This window comes from Ammospiza nelsoni, chromosome Z (genome assembly GCF_027579445.1).
Source record: "Ammospiza nelsoni isolate bAmmNel1 chromosome Z, bAmmNel1.pri, whole genome shotgun sequence".
In the NCBI taxonomy this organism is placed as follows: Eukaryota; Metazoa; Chordata; class Aves; order Passeriformes; family Passerellidae; genus Ammospiza; species Ammospiza nelsoni.
Genome location: NC_080669.1, coordinates 24,810,786 through 24,829,991, shown reverse-complemented (window position 1 = coordinate 24,829,991; position 19,206 = coordinate 24,810,786). Strand labels below are relative to the sequence as shown.

Sequence of the window (19,206 nt, the reverse complement as noted above, 5' to 3'; positions counted from 1 at the left end):
CTTGGGGATAAAACGCCTGTATTCAATCAGAATGAGAAAGCAGAACCTCTTGTCATAGAGCACTGCATGTGTTGGGATAAAGGCTTCTAGACAGCAGGTGTAACCATTGAAAATGAGAGGCTGAGAGGCTCATGCAGTTAGGTATGAACCAAATTCCTCTGTTGTTCCTGAAGCAGTTGTCGTTAAAGCAGATTTTTCTCTGGCATCTTGCAAAGTCTTGATCCTTGGTAGTTGTTTGCTTACCTCTGAAATATTGCAAGCCTTGACATCTGAACAGCAAGTCCATGATGCTGCAGATAAAATCTGAGCTGCGAGGAGCATTTATGAAAGCAGAGATGAGCTTGATGAAATGGAAAGAAAAGCTGAGAAACTGGCAGAGCTGAGCCACACCTTTGTTTACAATCATTAACTCAGAACAAATGTATTTGAAAATTATCATATTCAAAGCTAGTTAGTGTCACCAAAATGCAGGAAGTCACCACAGTGCTGCAAGACACTCCTAAATGAGGCCTCATGGTAAAGTTAGAACTGAAAAAGGAAAACAACTATTCTAATGCAGAAGGTGATGCACCACCTATTAGGAACATTAATGTGCGTGCAGTGATGAAAACACTCTGCACCTCCCCAAGACCCGTGTTCCACTCAGGGTGAAGCACTGGGAGGTTTTTGCAGAGCAATGTGCAGCAGGCAGTTGCATGGACTCTGCAATGTCAGAAGGCACAGGGACTCAGACTTGAACTCCATCTCAAGTCTGCAATCACAGGGGTGTGATAGAAACGGGAAGGAGGGCAGGGAGGGCTCTCCTCATGGTAGCAAGGTGCCAAGGAAACCAAGGACGGAAACGACTCTCGTTCTGCAAAACCTTGTCCCTGTACGTGCAGAGCCTGATCACCGCCGAAACAACTGCGTAGGTGCAACTTTTCCAGTTCAGTTCAGGCAGCCGCCTGAAGGACTCCCCTCAGCCCTTTCTGAGCCTGCTCCGCTGGCTAGTGCGTTCTCCTTGGCTGATACAGAGACAGACGCATACATTTCCATCCATGAGTTCCCAGCACTTCACGTTACCCTGGTCTCCCAAACAGGGCTCTCGCAGCGTGTCATACTGCAGCAGCCGTGTGCATTCCCTCGGCAGGGCTGCAGGCCCGGGAGCAGCCGGGCCCTGCGGCGCGGCCTGCGCTGCCCGCGGCCTGCCACGGCGGGGAGCTGGGACTGCGGCCACGGCGCCGCGGAAAGGCTGGAGCGGGCCGGAGCACCTCCGCTCGGCCTGAGCGAGGGGGGAAAAGGCGGATGGCCAGGTGGAGGAGGAAAGTGGCGACTGTGCTGAGGAACTGCGGTAGTAAAGGGTGTGTGGAGGAGGAGGGATGGATTAGAGGGGAAAAGGGCAGCAGGGAGGGCTGCATTGGGGTTTGCTTGGTGGAGCTGTTATGAATAAGAAGCTTGACTAGGCCAATATTCAAGCAGCAATCAATTTATTATTTAATATGGTAAAGTATGAGCAATACAGCGCTGGGTACAGTGGGGGAAGTTTTCCCTCCAACTGCACACCGATAATTGATGGTTACAGATATTTATAGGGGTACTCATCAGGTTTTTTTTCAACAGTTTCTATTTCCAATTTTTACTCATCAGCAATTTTTATTCCAAATTATTACATCACAATTCTATACACTATTGTGATTTTAATTTCTCAGGATGTATTTTCAAAGGAGTATCCCCAGATGGTGAGGGTCCAGTTTCTGAAAGAAGAAAGACGAATCCCATCTGGTGGGGTCCAGCTCCCCAGATGTGTGTCCACTTTTTAATTGCAGAGACTATAAATCTCTTAACAGTGATGTCCAGCTTCCCTTTGGTCAAAACCATAAACCCTTGAGGTGATGTTCATCTTCCTTCTCAAACTGTTTTTCTCTGCTTCAATAAGGCGTGAGATAAGCATATTTCCTTTATATATATTCCAAAGCTATAGTTTCAAGGATACAAGTAATATTCTAAAATTTTACTTCAAAAGGTTATTATTGCAGAGCTTTTTGTCGATTAACTACAAGCAAAAAGCAACATCCTTAACGCCTTAATTCCAATGCTCCTAAATCAACCAGGGTTAATTGCAAGCAAAAGATAGGTTCAAAGGCCTTTTTCCATGCTTTTTTTTCCTCAGTTATTATTAGAATTCGCAACTATCCCATTGTCGGTGTCCACACATTTCGCATTCACAAATACACACGTCGCCTGTTTGTACCTGACACGAAACACAGCTTTGCATCTCACAGGGCCAGTAAGCAAGCCATGAGAAAGAAGGAGGGCGTTTGCAGGGACAGGAAGCTGGAGGAGAGTGGACAGGATGTATGGAAAGGTGGGCAGTTGGCTCCAGACTGTTCCATCTGGCACGTGGAAATGTTTGGTGCTGCAAAAATAACTGGTGAACTGGCTAAAACCAGCTCTGTTCTTGCCCAGTGAAAGCACACGTTTTGAGAAGCTGCAAGGTGAAGAGAGGTGTCTGCTGCTGGCAAGAACTGAGATTAGAAAGAACCTGAGAAGTGTCAGGGCAAAGATGAGATTCCAGGAATTCTGCCCTTTCCCACCCTATTTTTTCTCCAGATACTCTCCCTCGCCTCCTATGGGCAAGTGTTCATGACAATATGGATTTAGTCCTCCCTTGGGAGCTTCCAAGAGCCTGGCTCCATCACAAGTCCTGGCATTTCAGGTTGGCCTTCCTTGGCTTCTGGCATGTCACCTACATGTACCAGGAAAGCTCAGAGGTGTTTGGGAAGGAGAAGACACGTCTACCTAAAAGGTGTCTCTTCTTCCATAGTGCTACCTTATCTCTCTTTTTTCCTGCCTGGAGCTGACAAACCTAGAAGTGCAGCAAACTCTACTTTGGCTCTGGATTTTTGAAACAAAGCCTCACAGTTTTGGTTCAGAGCATCTCTCATCTATGTCCTTCCCCTTCACCATCCTTCTCATTTAGTCCAGGTTTCCCACCCTCTGATTGTCAGACAGCACTGTCACCTTTCCCTGGAATCTGTTTTCCATGCTTGACTGCATGGTGCCTTCAGGTAACATGGCTTAGGACTGTCCATCATAACGTTGAGTTTTCAGTTGCTGCTAGTATTAACCATGTGTGCTCAAAAAGATGGATTTGTGCCTCTAGGTAGATTTCTCTTTTTCTTGGCATTTTTGCTGCCTAGAGACTGAGGCCCAGCTCCAGTGTTGCTTGTGTCTAGGTCGTGCATGGCTCTTTGCAGCCTGGAACTGCAGCCTCAAATTAATTACAAGTCCTATGAAACCTGTGGTAAAGCAAAGACATTTTCTCTATAGAGAATAGCTACTTAGCTACTGCCACAAGCAGAGTCCTGCCCAAGAATTAATTTGCTGTCTCAAATAGATGCACCTTATGCTTCATGGCCCACTTGGCAAAATGGGAGTACTCATGCCTACTTCCCTTTCCAAAATGTTGGAGTGCAGGGCTGCATGAAGACTTGTGAACAGAAAACAACAGGCAAACAGAATTTCTGTCTCTAATACTCTCCTCTGGCAGTCTGGTAACTCTGAAAGCCAATGACCAGGCAAACCTGGTCCTTACCTCTTGTGACTGTCTAGGCAGTGGGTGGGAGCAATGGTAATGCAACCATACTTCATATTTCCCTCTAAGCAACTATCATGTAGTAGCAAAAAGCCTACTCCTGTAGGCAGATAATAAATTAACTCCATTGCCACAAGGCAGCATGTTAAAGCCCTGTGAGAAACAAGTGTCTCTCATATTGCCTAACAGAGCAATGCCTGAACGCAATCTCAGGCAGTAACTACAATCAGAGGTGTCAATAGGCAAAGGCTGGGGCTTGCAGTCATGAGGATGGATAATCTGAGGGTGCTGAGTCCTGTACATGACAACAAACATGTTGGAAAGTATGCGATAATCTGCAGTGAGCATTTTAAAGTGGTAACCTTGTTGCAGAAAAATTTGTATCGGGCAGAATGATTTTGTTTAGACTCAGCTTTGTGGCAGTCTGTGGTGCTGTCTGTCCCCACCACTCCAGCCAAATGACTGCTGTTCTCTTGAAGACAGCATTAAAAAAAAAGGAGCTTTCCTGTGTAGCTCAAGAAGTTGTGTGCTTGTGCCTGGTGTTGATCTAATAGGGAAACTGAGAAGTTACAGCAGCTGGTGTTGAAAATACACTTCATTGAAGATGGTTTTTTGATTGCCCTCTTGCTTTTGCATGGCTTTCTGCATCTGAGATGAGGAAAGGTGAGGAAGAAGCCAGCTGCTCCTCTAGTCCTGCCGGGTGACCAGGGGCAGAACTGTGGAGCTAGGAAGGGCCCTTGCAGATTTCTTGTGTGTAGTAGAGTAGTGGAAAAAGCAAACTCACTGAGTTGCTGCCAGTGGCCTGCCTGAGAGCTGGGGATGCAGCAGGCTGCAAGGTCACAGAAGCATGAATAAGTTGATAGGACACTACAAGAATGTTACTTGCAGCAGCAATATGACTTTGAACCACACTTATATGGCAAATTTTTCATTACAGCAAGATGAATAATCTGGTAAGATTACAGCTGCCAGTTATCAATCCTCTTTGAGGATGTTAGATAAGGCAAATCTGAATCACAAAACCCGTGACTGTACCAAAATCTGGACCACTGCCAGAAGTGTACCCCATGTTGCTGAAAAACCCCCAGGCTTCCCATATAAAAGGCAGCAAGCAATTTAATAGCCAGCAAGAAATAATCAAAGCAGGAGGAGTTTTGGGTTTGGGGACAAGCTAAAAGACTTTTGAATGCCTCTTCCTTAAACTTGAAAAGTTCAGGAGAAAACTGCCTCTTTCAAGAGATATGCCAAACTAACTCTCATTTGAGAAGAAAACAGAGAAGATCCTGATAATCCTTCAGCAGAGGAGTGTCAGGGGGATGGGAAAAGAGGAACCTGCATCCCTTTTGATTATCAGCAATTTCTGATGATTGCTTCTAATTTCTGGTGGTTTCTGAAAGGAGCCTTGTGTGAGGTATCACTGGAGGGGGACTGACAGAGGTCTGACTGCAGAGAAACTGGCTAAATAATCCTCACTCCCATTGCTAAACACAAGACTCCGGGGCAGCATTCTCTGTTAAGCTGTGCCAGTGGATAGTACTGTGCAAGGGCTTCTGTGCTGCTGTCTGTGATATTTTGTGTATGAGATATAAATTTAGAAATCAGATTGTTTTCCCACTTACTTCTTACTGGATGATTTTTGCCCCCCAAATCCATTTTATAGCTCCAGAACAGCAAGCGTAGCATGGAATAAGCTAAGTTAGTCTGTAGGGAGTCTGCCTCTACAACCGATACACCTGGAACAGATAATCAGATAATCTTTAAGGCATCTGATTTATCTTTGGGTCTGAACTGCAGTCTGTTTTTTTTCTTTTCCCCAGCTGTAATCAGCAGTAGCATAAAAGATATTTTTCCTCCTTAAAAGACTTTCCTCTTGCATACTCCTAGACCGCAGTGCTTGTAGCCATGTAAATACTGCCACAAGGAGATCAGTCAGAGTTTAGGACCCAGAGCCCTGTTTAAGGCTTATGGGATGTGACAGCTGACTGAAAATCAATGAAGTGTGATTTACCAAGCGTCATAATGAGGGCAAGATAAGGCTAGGAAGGTGCTGCCTTGCCTTGCCGGCTCAACTGCCTGCTTTGATTTTTAACTAGATTGTTTAAGTCCCCTGCAAAGATGAGACCGATTTGCTAATGAAAACAGAAGATCAGATTTAAAGGAAAAGCCACGGTGATGCCCATGCTTTGCCTAGTGCTCATTGTGCTGTGTCTGAGCCGCTCAGGTAGGTGTGATTTCTTCTCCTCCTTCCAAGCTGAGCTGCAGTTGTTCAAGTTTATTTTTCTGTTGGCCAGTTAGCTGCTGCTTTCTGGGATACGGTGAATGCTGGCTTCCCTTGGTCATCCTTTAAACACCATGTGAGTAGCAGAAGAGGGTTGTCTCAGTTGCTGCCTTTGTGTTGCAACCATGGTCAGTGTGACCACTAGGTTTTAATAACTTATGGTGGGGCAATTGCTGGCTAGAAATTAACAAAAAATCCTAGGCTTGACTTCTGGCTGCTAAAGGGAATTAAGGGAGAATTTCTGTCACCAAGAGAAAACCTGAAATGCTTCATGCAAACTGATAAAAAGCTAAGTGTCTTGTCTGTCTTTATTGGGGTGTTTTGCACGTTTGTTTAGCAGACTTTCTGCCCCAGAACTCCTGTCCTGCACCCATGGGGAGCTGCTACTTGGACAGATCACAGAGAGAGACAGGAAACTGGGAGAGGGGAGAGATGGCAGACAGTGCTTGAATACTTGAATGCATGTTAACCTGCCAGGGAGCTCCCCAGTTTTTGCCTCTCAGTCCATCATATGGTAGATTCAGGGACGTATCTGTCCTATGGCTGCTTCTCTTCCTTTTTTCAAAGGCAGTGCTACTTTGTTCAATATTTTCTCCATGGGTTTATCTAGCTTAACCATAAAGTGGGGCTTGGTCAAAGGAACTGTTAGGCTATTTTCCCACATGATATTTCTCATTAATAACTTCTGCTTTTAAACTGTCTTTTTGCAAGTACTGAGGCTGTCTTAAAAAGGCAGCAATCTTCTGACTTTCTTCCTTTTGAGACTCCTCAAGTATTTTTCACTTTTTTGTGGCTTCCTCAGCAGATGAGATTCAGCATGTCCAGCCCCGAACCCAGCTTTACCACCTGTCTTCTATACCCCCTTGGAGCATTAGGTTCCTGAACCTTATGTGAGATGTTGGCTGTGAAATGGCACCGTTTTCTTTTGGGGGGGAGTCATACACACCCATGGACACAGAGGGTGTGTGGCTGCATATATGTGTGCAGGATGTCATACTCAAATGAAAACAGAGCAATGTGTTCTGGCAGTAAGACAGAGCTGGTTTTGATCGTGCATATTTTGGGGTTATGGATTTTTCTATTCATGGGCTTTTCTGTTAAATTTCTTGTTTTTAACAACTATATGCCCCTATGAATCTCCTAAAGGGAAAGCGAAATATCTAGGAGATAGAGGCTCTGCAAAGATTCTTAGAGTCTAGGGGTTGAACCTCTGAGGCTGTGGGTAGTGAGGGGGGAGAAGAGAAAGAAGAAAGAACACATTCTCTTCCTTTGGTTGCAGATGCAATACCCATCTGCCATGTTTGGGCAACCAATCTAGTTTCCTAGGACAGACCGCAGACTCTGTCCATTATTTGCTGTGGAGGACTAGGGTCAGCTCTGGCATGAGAATAAACTCTGGAACAAGCAGAAGGGACATTTCTGGAAATAGCAGACCTCAAGAGCTTGTGACAAAGTGACAAGACAGAGTGTGGCCCTATAGAGGACTGTTATAAACTGTGCTGACAGCTTCATGAGCTATGCCTGGCTCTGGGATGGAACAGGTAGAAATGAGTGTGAAAGGTGCCTCTGATCAGCCAGCCTCTGCCTGCCCAGGGCTTGATAACCCCACGTCACCTGTATTGCAGATACAAAGGACAAACACAGCTCATGCTGGAACATCTGACAGTAAAGCTGTTATTTTGTGAGTGCAAGCACTAGGTTTCAGAGTTTATAGCTCCTTCAAAGAGGAATGGTATATCTTGCTGTGTCTGGAAGTGGGGATGAAAGTGTTGCTTGGACCTTGTGCTATCCTGAGAGAATCCAGAGAGCATTAAAGAATGATTTTGTCCCATGGAGAACTCTGTTGTGAGATCAGGTTTTTGCTTTGGGCAGTTCTTCATCTGTGTTTCTTGCTGGGAGGTGTAACCCTGTCTGCAGCCTCAGACAGACCCTGACCGAGGTGGAGGAGGCTGCACAGCCTGTCATGCTCAGGAGATGGGCAGCAGCTGCTGGGGAAGGGGACATGGGCAGAGATGGTGGTCTGTAGTCACATCCTTTCCTCCATGTAGAAGCAGAGCATGATCCTCTGCCTCCAGTTTTCTCTCTGGAAGGGCTGCTGTGTTTGAATGCCCTTTCTCTCCATGTGGTACAGGGACCCTGTTGGGGGCTGCCTTAACTCTGATCGTTGATGCACATGGTGTGTGAGCATATTGACTGTGCCCTCCAGGGCTCTCCTACTGTCAGATCCTGGCACTGCAGATCCATGGGCCTGCAGACCCCTCCCACTCCTAATGCCTGGCAATCCAGACACAGATGTTCTGCTCGTCCTGGGGCTGTCAAGGCACAAGCTGGGCCCTGGACAGTGTCCTGTGAGGTCCCTTTTGACTGCTGACACAGCAATATTGGCTGTGATCCCTGTTGTGTGGAGCCAGTCTTTTTTCCTCCGTGGTGGCTTTGAAGAGAGATAAAATCCTTCTCACCCTTGGTTGCTGTGTTTGTGCACAAGAGATGGAGATCATGTCAGAACCTCAACACCACAGGGAGTGGGCTGAAGTTTGGGAAAGGATGGATGGTCTGCCCTTCCCCGTTCATGGTAGCAAGTGCAAGGGGGAGATCGGTGTCAGTGATTGTGGGAGTCACAAGTCATGCAGGTACAGGCCATGATATCTCTGTGCTTGCCTGGCAGATCTAGCTCTGACTGCATCATCCAGCTCCTACTGCTGCCTGATGGGCTCTTTTTGCTTTGGCAAAAAGTTCATAGAAAACTTAAACCTGGTACAAAGTCATCACTGCTCTGATGATTTTTTTTTTATGTGAGTTGGGCTTGGGCTATCTTGCCTTTCTATTCACTTGCCCAGAGTCTGTGCATCTGAATTCCTGCAGAATTTGCTGTACAAGACAAGACCTGCCCAGAGGTGAATTTTCCTCACATCATTGCTCTGTCTCACTTTTTCAGGTCATGGCATTCCACATGTCTGCTTTCTGGCAATGCCTCCACTCTGTGTTGCTCTCTTCCAGATGTGAATGCCTTCAGTTCAATTGCTGAAAATGAGGATGCGCTCCTCAAGCACTTATTTGAAGGCTATCAGAAATGGGTCCGCCCTGTGGAAAACTCCAATGACACCATCAAAGTCCTTTTTGGGTTAAAGATATCACAGCTTGTGGATGTGGTAAGTGTTGTGTTCGTAAAACACCACTTTTATAGATAGTTATGCCTTCACCTGGGACGACTGGTAATGTAATTAGCTTTTGCCTCCTGACACAAGAAATGCACAGTGATGGTTGGGCAGCAAAACACTGAGCATGAAATGCTGCTGGTGGTACAACCTTCTCCCCGCCCCGTTCCCCTCCACCCACAGCATGGACTGTAGGACTCATTTGTTTTGAAGGAAACCTGAAGGTCATTTTCTCCCTATTGTTCTTAGGGAATATGGCCTAATGTCCATAAGGTTTTGATCAAACAACCCATGCCAGACAGTCCTTGACATCTATGTTGCAATTTAATGACAAGACATCTACAGGAGAGGACTGAGGAAGAGTAAGAGCTGGCTGTGTGTTATTCATTCCAAGCAAGCTAGCATTGATGCCAAAGATAGTTCAAGTCTTAACTCAGCTGGTCACTAAGATAAAACTCTAGAGGCAACATAGCTAATCCTGTGTTTCTTCCCTTCTGGAAATTTTCCCTTCTCTTTCTGCTGCAGTGCACGGTGGAATTTGCACAATGCCCAGAGGTACCCACACAACAATGTGCTCCTTACATCCGCCAGCCCCCTGGTAACCTCCCCTTGTGCTGTGGAAGGCACACTCTAATTTTGTGCTTTATTTACATATTTAGGACAATGTTTCAGCTTGTATCTTCCCAAACTCCCTCCAGGCTGAGCAGTGTGGGGAGATGAGCCATCCTATGAGCCCACAAGCACATGTGACCTGATACTACTTGCTGTATGAGCCCTGGCTGCATCCTGGGTCTTTGGCATATGATTCCTTTGAGCTCTGGAATGCCAGACCTCAGTTTTCCAGCCTCAGGGGCTCCCAGTGATAGCAGGGACAGTACCTAGAAAGTCAGTCACTTTCCCTTAGTGGTGACTGAAGAGCCCAAGCCCATGGGGAAACAGGACCATAGGGATCTCCTCATCTTGACACAGGGTTGGACTCAGCAGGCACAGGGTCTGTTTCTAATGGCTGCTTTGGTATTACAATCCTCTCTCCCTGTCTCACTCTAGGATGAGAAGAATCAGCTGATGACAACCAACGTGTGGCTGAAACAGGTAAATTAGACCACATCACACCTCGCTTTTCCCCATGGGAACTGCTGAGCTGAGTAGCCATTTCAGTTTGCTGCCCACTGTGCCATCCATCCCATTTCATGATGCTGAGTGGCCAGCACCAAGATACCTAACCTGAAGTTCTTCTTCACTCTTCTCCCTTCAGCCTATGTACAGAGACAGAAAGGCAGGCAAGTAGGCCTTTAGGACATAGGGTACCCTCTTCTCCTGACCTGCACCCCAGCTGTGTCCTCAAGCCAGTATTTATTTCAGGAAAGCTGGTATTGCAGTGCCTATCCCTGGGATGTTGTATGTGCCCTGAGGGACTATCCTGTCTCATACTTAGAGGTGACACAAGTACTGTCTCCCTTGTCTGAGCCAAGAGTGGTGCCTCGGATAGATTTCTTCATTCCTCAGCATATGTAAAGACAAAGAAGAGGCCAGTATGTTACACACACACACACGCACACACCCCCCACAGACCTTTTCCCATTAAAAGCTTATTAATCAGATCTTTCTGTCATAATTGCTTCTGGAACAGATGGTGATTTATACAAATGATGGAAAGGTGCAAGTTGAACTGTTAGGTCTCCTTTCTTCTTCACTCCTGAAGAACACTGTTTTTGGTTTAGGTTACATTGCACCAGTTTATTGACCTTGTGACAATTATTTTAAGTCTCTCAGCCTTGTGAGTATCTGTAAAGATGTCAGCTGATCCTGGGCAGAGGACATAAAAAACAAACCGTACTTGAAATCATGCCATGAGGAAAAGTTCTTGGGGGTCACTGGGCTGGTGGATGAGAAATGTGACTCAATTTTTGTCTCAGTCTGGTTACTGTACTGCTGCAGCGAGTGTGAGATTCTGGCTGGAGCAAGACCCCTAAAACCAATATGGATATTGTGTGTAAAGATGATCTTTCCCTTGAAGAGGGAGAAGCTCAGCCCTTCCCTCACTGTGGGGAAGACAGGATTTTCCCCTTTTGCTGGAGAAATTTCTCTCTGGTCCAAATACACCTGCTGGGAATGTGTCCTGAATTATCTGCAGTATTACAATTTCCCCACCTTTAGCTGCAATTGTAGAGCTCTTTTGTGCACAAGGCCACATCTTGGCTCCCTTTGGGTATCCACTTGGGCAGACAGCAGAACTCATCTGCCCTCATCTGTCCTCTCCCATTTCCAACCCTCTCCTGGAACCCATCTTCACCTGCAGGTCCAGGCCCTGTGCACTGTAGGCAAACTGATTTCTCTGGAAGCCTTTGGAATTCTCAGATTTTAGCTAGGGCAGCTCAAAGAAACTCAGGACTGTGATTTCCCAGAGTTGGGCTCTCTGGAGTTGTTACCATTTCTAATACCACTTCTCCATTTGATGAGCTGAGAGCATCAAGACCCAAGGTAATGCACAGGGAGTGGAAAATGAGGCACTGGCTGTGGTTTTCACATGTATAAGTGCCCTCAGGAGCTCAGACTGAGCACTAAATACCTGTGCCTGACCCAGGTGTCCTGCTGTGGAAGTTGTGTGTTCATGTAGGCCCAGCTCCCTCAGTTTTTCTTCATAAGAGGGATGATCCAGTCCCCTCATCATCTTTGTTACCCCTGCTGGACTTGCTTTGTCCATGTTTTCTCTGTCTTGAGGAGCCCAGAATTGGACACAGAGCTCCAGATCTTCCTTACCAGATGTGCTGAGTAGAACTCCAGATGTGCTGAGCAGAGGGACAGGATCACCTCCCTCAACCTGCTGGCTATGCTCTCCCTAATGCACCCCAGGGTCCCATTGGCCTTGGCCCCCAGGACACACTGCTGGCTCATGGACAGCTTGTTGTCCACCAGGACCCCCAGGTGCTTCTCCACAGAGCTGTTTCCCAGCAGGTCACCCCCAGCCTGTGCTGGTGCCTGGGGTTGTTCCTCCCCAGGTGCAGGACCCTGAACTTGCCTCTGTTACATTTCAGATGTTTCTTCTCTTCTCATCCCTCCAGCTTGTCAAGGTCCTTCTGAAGGGCTGCACATCCCTCTGGTGTATTGGCCACTCCTCTGAAATTTGTGTCATGCTGAGAAGGCATCTGTGCCTTCATCCAAGTCATTGGTGAATAAGTTAACACTGGGCCCAGTATGGAACCTTGGGGGACACCACCAGTGACAGGCTTCCAACCTGACCCTGTGGCACTGGTTACAAGCTCTTTGGGATCTGCCTTTCTGCCAGGTCTCAACCCACCTCGCTGTTCACTCATCTAGTCCAAACATCCTGAGTTTGCCTACAAGGATGTTCTGAGAGAGACAGTGTTGAAAGCCTTGCTGTAATCAAGGTAGACAATATCCAGTGCTCTCTCTTGACCATCCAGGGAGTTGTTTAATCTTAAAAAGCAATGAGGTTGGTCAAGCATGATTTACTTTTAGTGAATCCATGCTCCTGATCACCTTCATAATTTCTCAGCAAGAGTCTTAATTTTCTTGGATAAGCAAACCTAAACCACAAGCATTTTCTTTTCCTTTTTTTGTTAACCTCAAACATTTTGTTAACCTTGTGCTCAAGATGGTGGGACTTGATACACGAGCAGGCTGACACACAAGATTCAGAGGAGCCTTTAGTGGTTGCTGAGAAAGTGTCTGGATTCAGGCAAGCTATGACCCCCTGCTAGCAAGGGTCAAGAATCTGAGTCTCGTGGTTTTTGTTCCACTAGCAGTGGGTTAAACTCTTCAATGACAGCACAGAAATGGAAATTTGGTAGAACAGGAGGAAGGAGATCGCAATTGCAATGTCTGGAGCAGCTTGGAAAAAATGGAGAAGAGAGGAAAGAGCCTTATGCATCTGATGCTATGGTTTGTGTCAGCATAGCCCACAGGGAGATTCCTGTTTTAAACTGCTCATCTTCCAAGTCTGCACTCAGCCTATTTTCTGCTCTAGTAAGAAGAAACAACCATTTGCCTTGCAGACACGAAAGAGCACTTTAGCTGGGAGAGAAATCAATGCAGGGCAGGGAGAAAGTGTGGAGTATTGCAGATGGAGCAAATCGCCCAGGCCAAGAGGCTGCTCCAGTTCAACTCCAGAGGGATGATTCTATCTCCAGGTGGCTCACAGGATATTTGCTGCTCTTGTGTTAGGAGGCTACAAGATGACTGTGCTCGGCCCTATCCATCCCCTTGCATGATGTATGTTTCCAGCCTAAGCCTCGTTGTACCTATTACAGGAAGTGTCCAGGACATAGGTGAGACTGTGACCACTTAACAGCCTAGGCTTCTGGAGACATCTGTTAGAAAACCATCTTCAGAAAAAAGATCATGCTAAAAGTGGTGTACTCTGTCCCTCATTCTGAGACTATGAGCAGCAATGGCCCCTCCTCTCTTTCCACACCTGAACAATATAAAATCTCTCTAGTATAGCTGTGAGAAGCATGTGGAGTCAAAGAAATAAGAAGGGAACCATATGGAGAATTAATAGGCAATATTGCTTTTTTGGTTCATCTTTAAGTCATGAAGGAAATTACCCAGTGAAGGCTGAGACCTCTGCATCCCTGGAGATCTCTTAGTGCTGCAGCTTAATGGAAACTGGTTAATCTTCCACTTCTTGGTATTGACCACAGTCTACAGCTCTTGTATGACATTGCTGCTATTTCTGTGGGCAAATGAATATCCTCATCAATAATGAACAAGGATCAGAGAGCTGATTTTCCATTGCCTTTCTGTGGAAATTTCCAGGTTGTTGGAGCCACTTTGTTATGACCTCCCTATCTGAAAATCAAAAAAAAGAGACTAAGTTATTCTAGAGTTCAACATGATGGAAATGGAGAGGATTCTCCCTGCTTTTATAACCAGATACTTTACAACAACATCATATTATTTTTCCTGCAACAGTCTGCAGGTCTTTCTGATGAAAGACCATTTTTTTTTTTTTTCAAGTACGGTGTACAGATATTAGGTGTTGTATTCCATTTACTGAAAAAAGCCAGGTCTCCACTGAAAAGTGAATTAAGGCCACCTCTTAGTCATTTGAGTGCTAGTACCCACATCACCTAGGGTCCATGGGGTCTGTGCCAACCAAAACCATCTTGGGCTGGTTCTCAGGGGGAACGAAAGCTGCTGCACTAAAAGGAAGCGGCTCCTTCATTTTAGACTACTCTCATGTGGGCTGTGCAGGGTGGTGAGTGAAGTGAGAGTCAAGTGCTCTCCAGGAGTGCTGGCTTTGAGGTTGCTAGCCTACGGATGGGTTCTTGGGTCTCACCTGTGTCTGGAGGAGCAGTGCCTGTGGGGATCAACACCTCCAGGCATGCCTGTCTCGCACCCTCTCTGCAGCTGAGCAGCCTCATAGCAGGTTCTGCCTGCTGTGCTGTGCTGTGCGTGCAGCTGTTGAGGCACATGTGGGGGTGAGGAAAGAGGCCGCTGCTTATCAGTGGGCAGAGGACTCTGCTGTTTTGTTATAGGAATGGATCGACCACAAGCTCTCCTGGAATCCAGATGAATATGGTGGGATCACTGCTATCCGGGTCCCCTCTGAGTCTCTGTGGCTTCCTGACATCGTTTTGTTTGAAAAGTAAGTAGCATGGCTCCTTGCTCTGGGCTTGGGCCACAGCTTGGGCAAGGTGTGTCAGCTACTGTGAGGCTTGTGTGTGCTGTCAGAAGGCTGCTTCTTTAGGCTGTGTGAATGTTGTGCACCTTGTGCTCCAGGTGAGGGATGGAAAACAGAGCTCAAATGGGGTACGACTGGGGCAAACATAGTCTTGAACTTGGTACTGTTTCTTCCTGTCCAACTCCCAGTGCTGATGGACGTTTTGAGGGATCCTTGATGACCAAAGCCATAGTGAAGTACAATGGAGTGGTGACCTGGACACCACCGGCCAGTTATAAGAGCTCCTGCACAATGGATGTGACCTTCTTCCCCTTCGACAGGCAGAACTGCTCCATGAAGTTTGGGTCGTGGACTTATGATGGCAATATGGTGGACTTGATTTTAGTGGATGAAAATGTAGACAGGAAAGACTTCTTTGATAATGGGGAGTGGGAGATCTTAAACGCCAAAGGTATGAAAGGCAACAGGAAGGATGGGCTGTACTCTTACCCATTTGTCACTTACTCCTTTGTATTGAGGCGCCTTCCGTTGTTTTACACTCTTTTCTTAATAATCCCTTGCCTGGGATTGTCTTTTCTAACTGTCCTGGTGTTTTACCTACCTTCAGATGAAGGTGAAAAGCTTTCATTATCAACGTCAGTTTTAGTCTCCCTCACTGTTTTCCTTTTAGTGATTGAGGAAATAATCCCTTCTTCTTCCAAAGTCATCCCTCTGATCGGTGAGTATCTGCTCTTCATCATGATTTTTGTGACCCTCTCTATCATCGTCACTGTGTTTGTTATCAATGTCCACCACCGATCCTCAGCGACTTACCATCCCATGGCACCCTGGGTCAAAAGGCTCTTTCTCCAGAAGCTGCCTCGTCTGCTCTGCATGAGGGCCCATGTAGATCGCTACTCGTTCTCAGAGACTGAAGAAAAGGGAACCACCTCGAAATCAAAGTTTCTGGGAAAGCAGAAATACAAGCAAGCAAAAGACGGAGAAAAAATTGTTATTGCCTTTCTGGAAAAGGCAGCAGACTCCATTCGGTACATTTCCAGGCACGTTAAAAAGGAGCATTTCATCAGACAGGTAGGTGGAGGGAAGGCAAGGAGGGAACTCCTTGGCAATGGCTTCCAAGTACTTTCCTTTTCTTCATGCTTTTCACTTTGCCTCTTCCTCCTGCTCTCCTCTGAGACATATTCTTTCTCAGACTTTGATAAATGTTTTTTGAGACAAACCATAGCTTCAAGGACAAGTGTATTGTTCTGTGAGTCCATGCTCTTTGCAGATATAAGAGACTCTAGGAGCCTTTCCTGGAGGAATTCCTGGTTTGGGTTTATTTGAAAAACCTTGTCCTTTGTAAGTTTGGGATACACACAAATCTGGAAGCCTCTAAACTCATATGCTCAAAAATGTAACTTTTACTCTTAAAGGCAAGCTCTATGGCATTTGCCAGGTGTCAGTCCTGGCCTCCTAACACATACTGTGCACTGCATAGTGGCTCTTTCTTGAGTGAAGGTTTTCTAGATTTTCACTAACACCTGTTTAGATTTTCACTAACACCTGTTTAGATTAGTTCCCAACTACTATCCTTCACCTCTCAATGAGCCTGCTGGCTTTTAAAATAGCAAATTACTGTGTTTGCAAACAATGAATCTCATGCAAGGGTAGGACAGTAGAGCAATTGGCATGCATTTGGAAAAATGTCTGTTAGCATCCTCCTAGCAAGAGCTAGGGCTTTGTTTAAAGTGTGCTGAGAGGACTACAGCAGAAAGAAGAACAGTAAATCACACATGTAGTATGTGAACACATACTGTCCATGACTAATACCTGTTTGAAGCTGAAATAATTTTAATAAAAAGGTTCCTTGAATCACCTTAATAAATAGCACTTTTCTGTATGCATAGTTGTGCCAGCACTCACCATTCAAAATTCCCTTCCTGAGTGTAACCAATCCGAGTCGTCAAATCACTTACTTAAAAACAAGTAAATCGAACTGCTTGTACTGGAATCAATGCCTGTGTCCAAGTGCTGCGCCAGAGCTTCATCCTGGCATTTACAGGGAGATGCAGATCTCCCTGTAAGAAGTCCAGTTCACTGGAAAGCCATCCTCAAGGCTAAGTCTGTAAATTTCCCTATATGCACTTAACGAAAAGCTTTTGTGCAGGCTGAGGAAGTCTCATCACCATGTGTGTAGAACCATGGAATTGCTTTGAGGGTTTGAGTGATTTGCAGCTATGAATGCTGAAAATGTGATCTCTGTTAGGCTACCACATACTACAAATGTCTAATTTTAAAACCAGATTTGGGGAGCTGAAATGTATGTAGCAGTATCAACACAGTACGAGGCACTGTTCCCATTTACGTTTATCCTCCCTCTGTCCTTCCCAGGTTGTACAAGACTGGAAGTTTGTAGCTCAAGTCCTGGATCGGATCTTCCTGTGGTTATTTCTGGTGGTGTCAGTGACGGGCTCAGTCCTTATCTTTACCCCTGCATTACGGATGTGGTTGAACAACACTTTGTAGAAAACACTCCCTCAGTAACATACAACAAGTATGGTGCCAAGGGACAGTGGTGCCTTGGAGCTTGGTCTCTGCTATACAAGAGGGGAAGCAGCAGCAAGAATGAGGGAAAGTGATGGTAACAGTGGGCATTTATTAGTAGTGCTTTCAATCTTAATAATAACTATACCAGTTACAGATTTTGCTGAAATCAGAGAAGAGCTTGGTGCACAGCCAAGGCCTAAAGTGAACTGGGGTTGCACAACTGGGTTATTATTTTATTGTTAGCTTGGTTGTATTACTATAAAAGCCAAAATAATTAGTTAAAATTGGAAATAGAAGGTGTTGCAGAATCATTGTATTTAAAAGGCACATATGCCAGTTCAAATGCTATATTGTAAAAGAAGTTACAGTAGGAACACAAATCTCTACTCAGTTTATCTGTGTTACCAATTAAAAAGCAGTGTAAGTGTCTACAGATTGCGTTATGTGTCAGAACTGGCAATTGCATAGCATGTGCATCAGAAAAAATATAAATTCTTCTTTGATGGGATGTTCAAAACCTTGACTGTTTGGCCTCACCTTGCTGTAGGATCAGCTTGATGGGGCAGAACCTACCACTGCCCACCTGCTACCAGCCTTTATGCCATGCACACTTTTCTCTCACCTCAGCCATCAGGAAGCTACAAGGTATTGACCACTTTTCAGGATTATTTGCAATTTTGCTTGCTGCTCTGTAGTGTACCAGAAGGCTGACAAAGTGAGGAGTTTTCCCAATGCTCCACATTTAGAAACTATTATTCCTTCACCTGCTGCTTCACAAATGGAAGATCACCTAAGCGAAGGTGGCTATGCTATTCCATAAGGCGACAGTGATATTCCTGAAATGTTCAGCTGCAGATATCTCTTTTGGCACATGAAAGTTTTGGTTGTTGCAGGAGTGTGGTTTCTCTTGAGAGCTATGGGGTGGGCTGGTCACCAGGAAGATACATTTTTAGATGTTGGCTTGTCCATGTTTCCTAGGCAATTTGGAATTTCACTCCTTTTATTAATTTATTGTGGGATCCTTTTGCATTACTAGAAACAGCTCTTAAAAGTGTTAAATAAGTGAGATGTCACAGAAAACACCCAGGTGAAACTCCTGAACAATTTTTGCTGGGGCAGTGTTTTCCAACATGGCGTGCTTTAGAAAATCCCATTCAGAACTTGCAGATATTTTCAGGGTTAGCAAGGGATTTGGAGATGAAATTTTTGACAATCTACATCTGTGTTAAAATTTTAGCTAGCCTTGAAACTGTCTCTCTAGAGATGGAAGTTAGAAACTGTTAAAAATACATAGAGGTGTTCTTGTGCTTGGATTGTGCATGCATGTCAGACCTCCATGAGTTAATGTAATCCCATCATGTTGTGTCAATGCAGAAACTTGTGTTCAATTGTGCAATTATTATTAATAAAGATGTATTTAGTAAATGATTCCTGGGGTGTCCGTACATTGGGGTTTGCTGTTGATTTGTCGTCAACAAAGCTAGACTGTAGCCCATTTAAAAAGTTTTGTCCCAAATGTATTCAAACAAAGGGATTTTCAGGTTCTTGGAAAGTCCTTATTACTTTTTATATTTCTCTGTGAGTTTGAGCAAGAAGCATTCAGATGTGGTTATTATATTGCTGGAATAAACTCATTTATTTTGGGAAATATAGAGAGATATCTTAGCGTAGGATACTGCCATAAAACTTGACCATTAAAACCGTAAAACACATACACATTGACCATTCTATCAGTTGCTCCTCTCTTCTTGCATAAAGTGCCTTTGTTTCCCTAGACAGTACTGTGAAATGTCTGTAGGAACTGGAAAGAAAGCTCTTCTTTCCAGTGTTTCCAGACTTTTGAGGTCCAGTAGTGATAGGTATTCCCAATGAGCACTGTGTCCAGGAGGCTGCGTGTTAGCCATGACAGATGACAGCCTCCTCTCCTGGGAATCTGCCTCAGGTGTCCACCTGACAGATGGTCCTGTCTCCACCATGCAGCACTTTGGTTGCCCACCCGCAGGCAACACATGGCTCTGTCTCA

At 45.4% G+C, this 19,206-nt stretch overlaps 1 protein-coding gene across 2 annotated transcripts; it reads left to right on the top strand.

Moving 5' to 3' along the window:
- Positions 1–1,286: 1,286 nt before the first annotated feature.
- On the top strand, positions 1,287–18,571 carry CHRNB3 (cholinergic receptor nicotinic beta 3 subunit). Of its 2 annotated transcripts, XM_059491833.1 has the most exons (8): positions 1,287–1,330; positions 8,850–9,001; positions 10,055–10,099; positions 14,509–14,618; positions 14,843–15,105; positions 15,325–15,372; positions 15,460–15,725; positions 17,028–18,571. In XM_059491833.1, the coding sequence occupies exons 3-8, from the start codon at positions 10,073–10,075 to the stop codon at positions 17,160–17,162; spliced, it is 849 nt and encodes a 282-aa protein (XP_059347816.1). In that variant the 5' UTR covers positions 1,287–1,330; positions 8,850–9,001; positions 10,055–10,072; the 3' UTR covers positions 17,163–18,571. The 2 variants fall into 2 exon arrangements, with proteins under 2 accessions (XP_059347816.1, XP_059347815.1); XM_059491832.1 differs by lacking the exon at positions 1,287–1,330 and adding an exon at positions 5,753–5,795 and having other exon boundaries at positions 14,843–15,725.
- Positions 18,572–19,206: the final 635 nt, after the last annotated feature.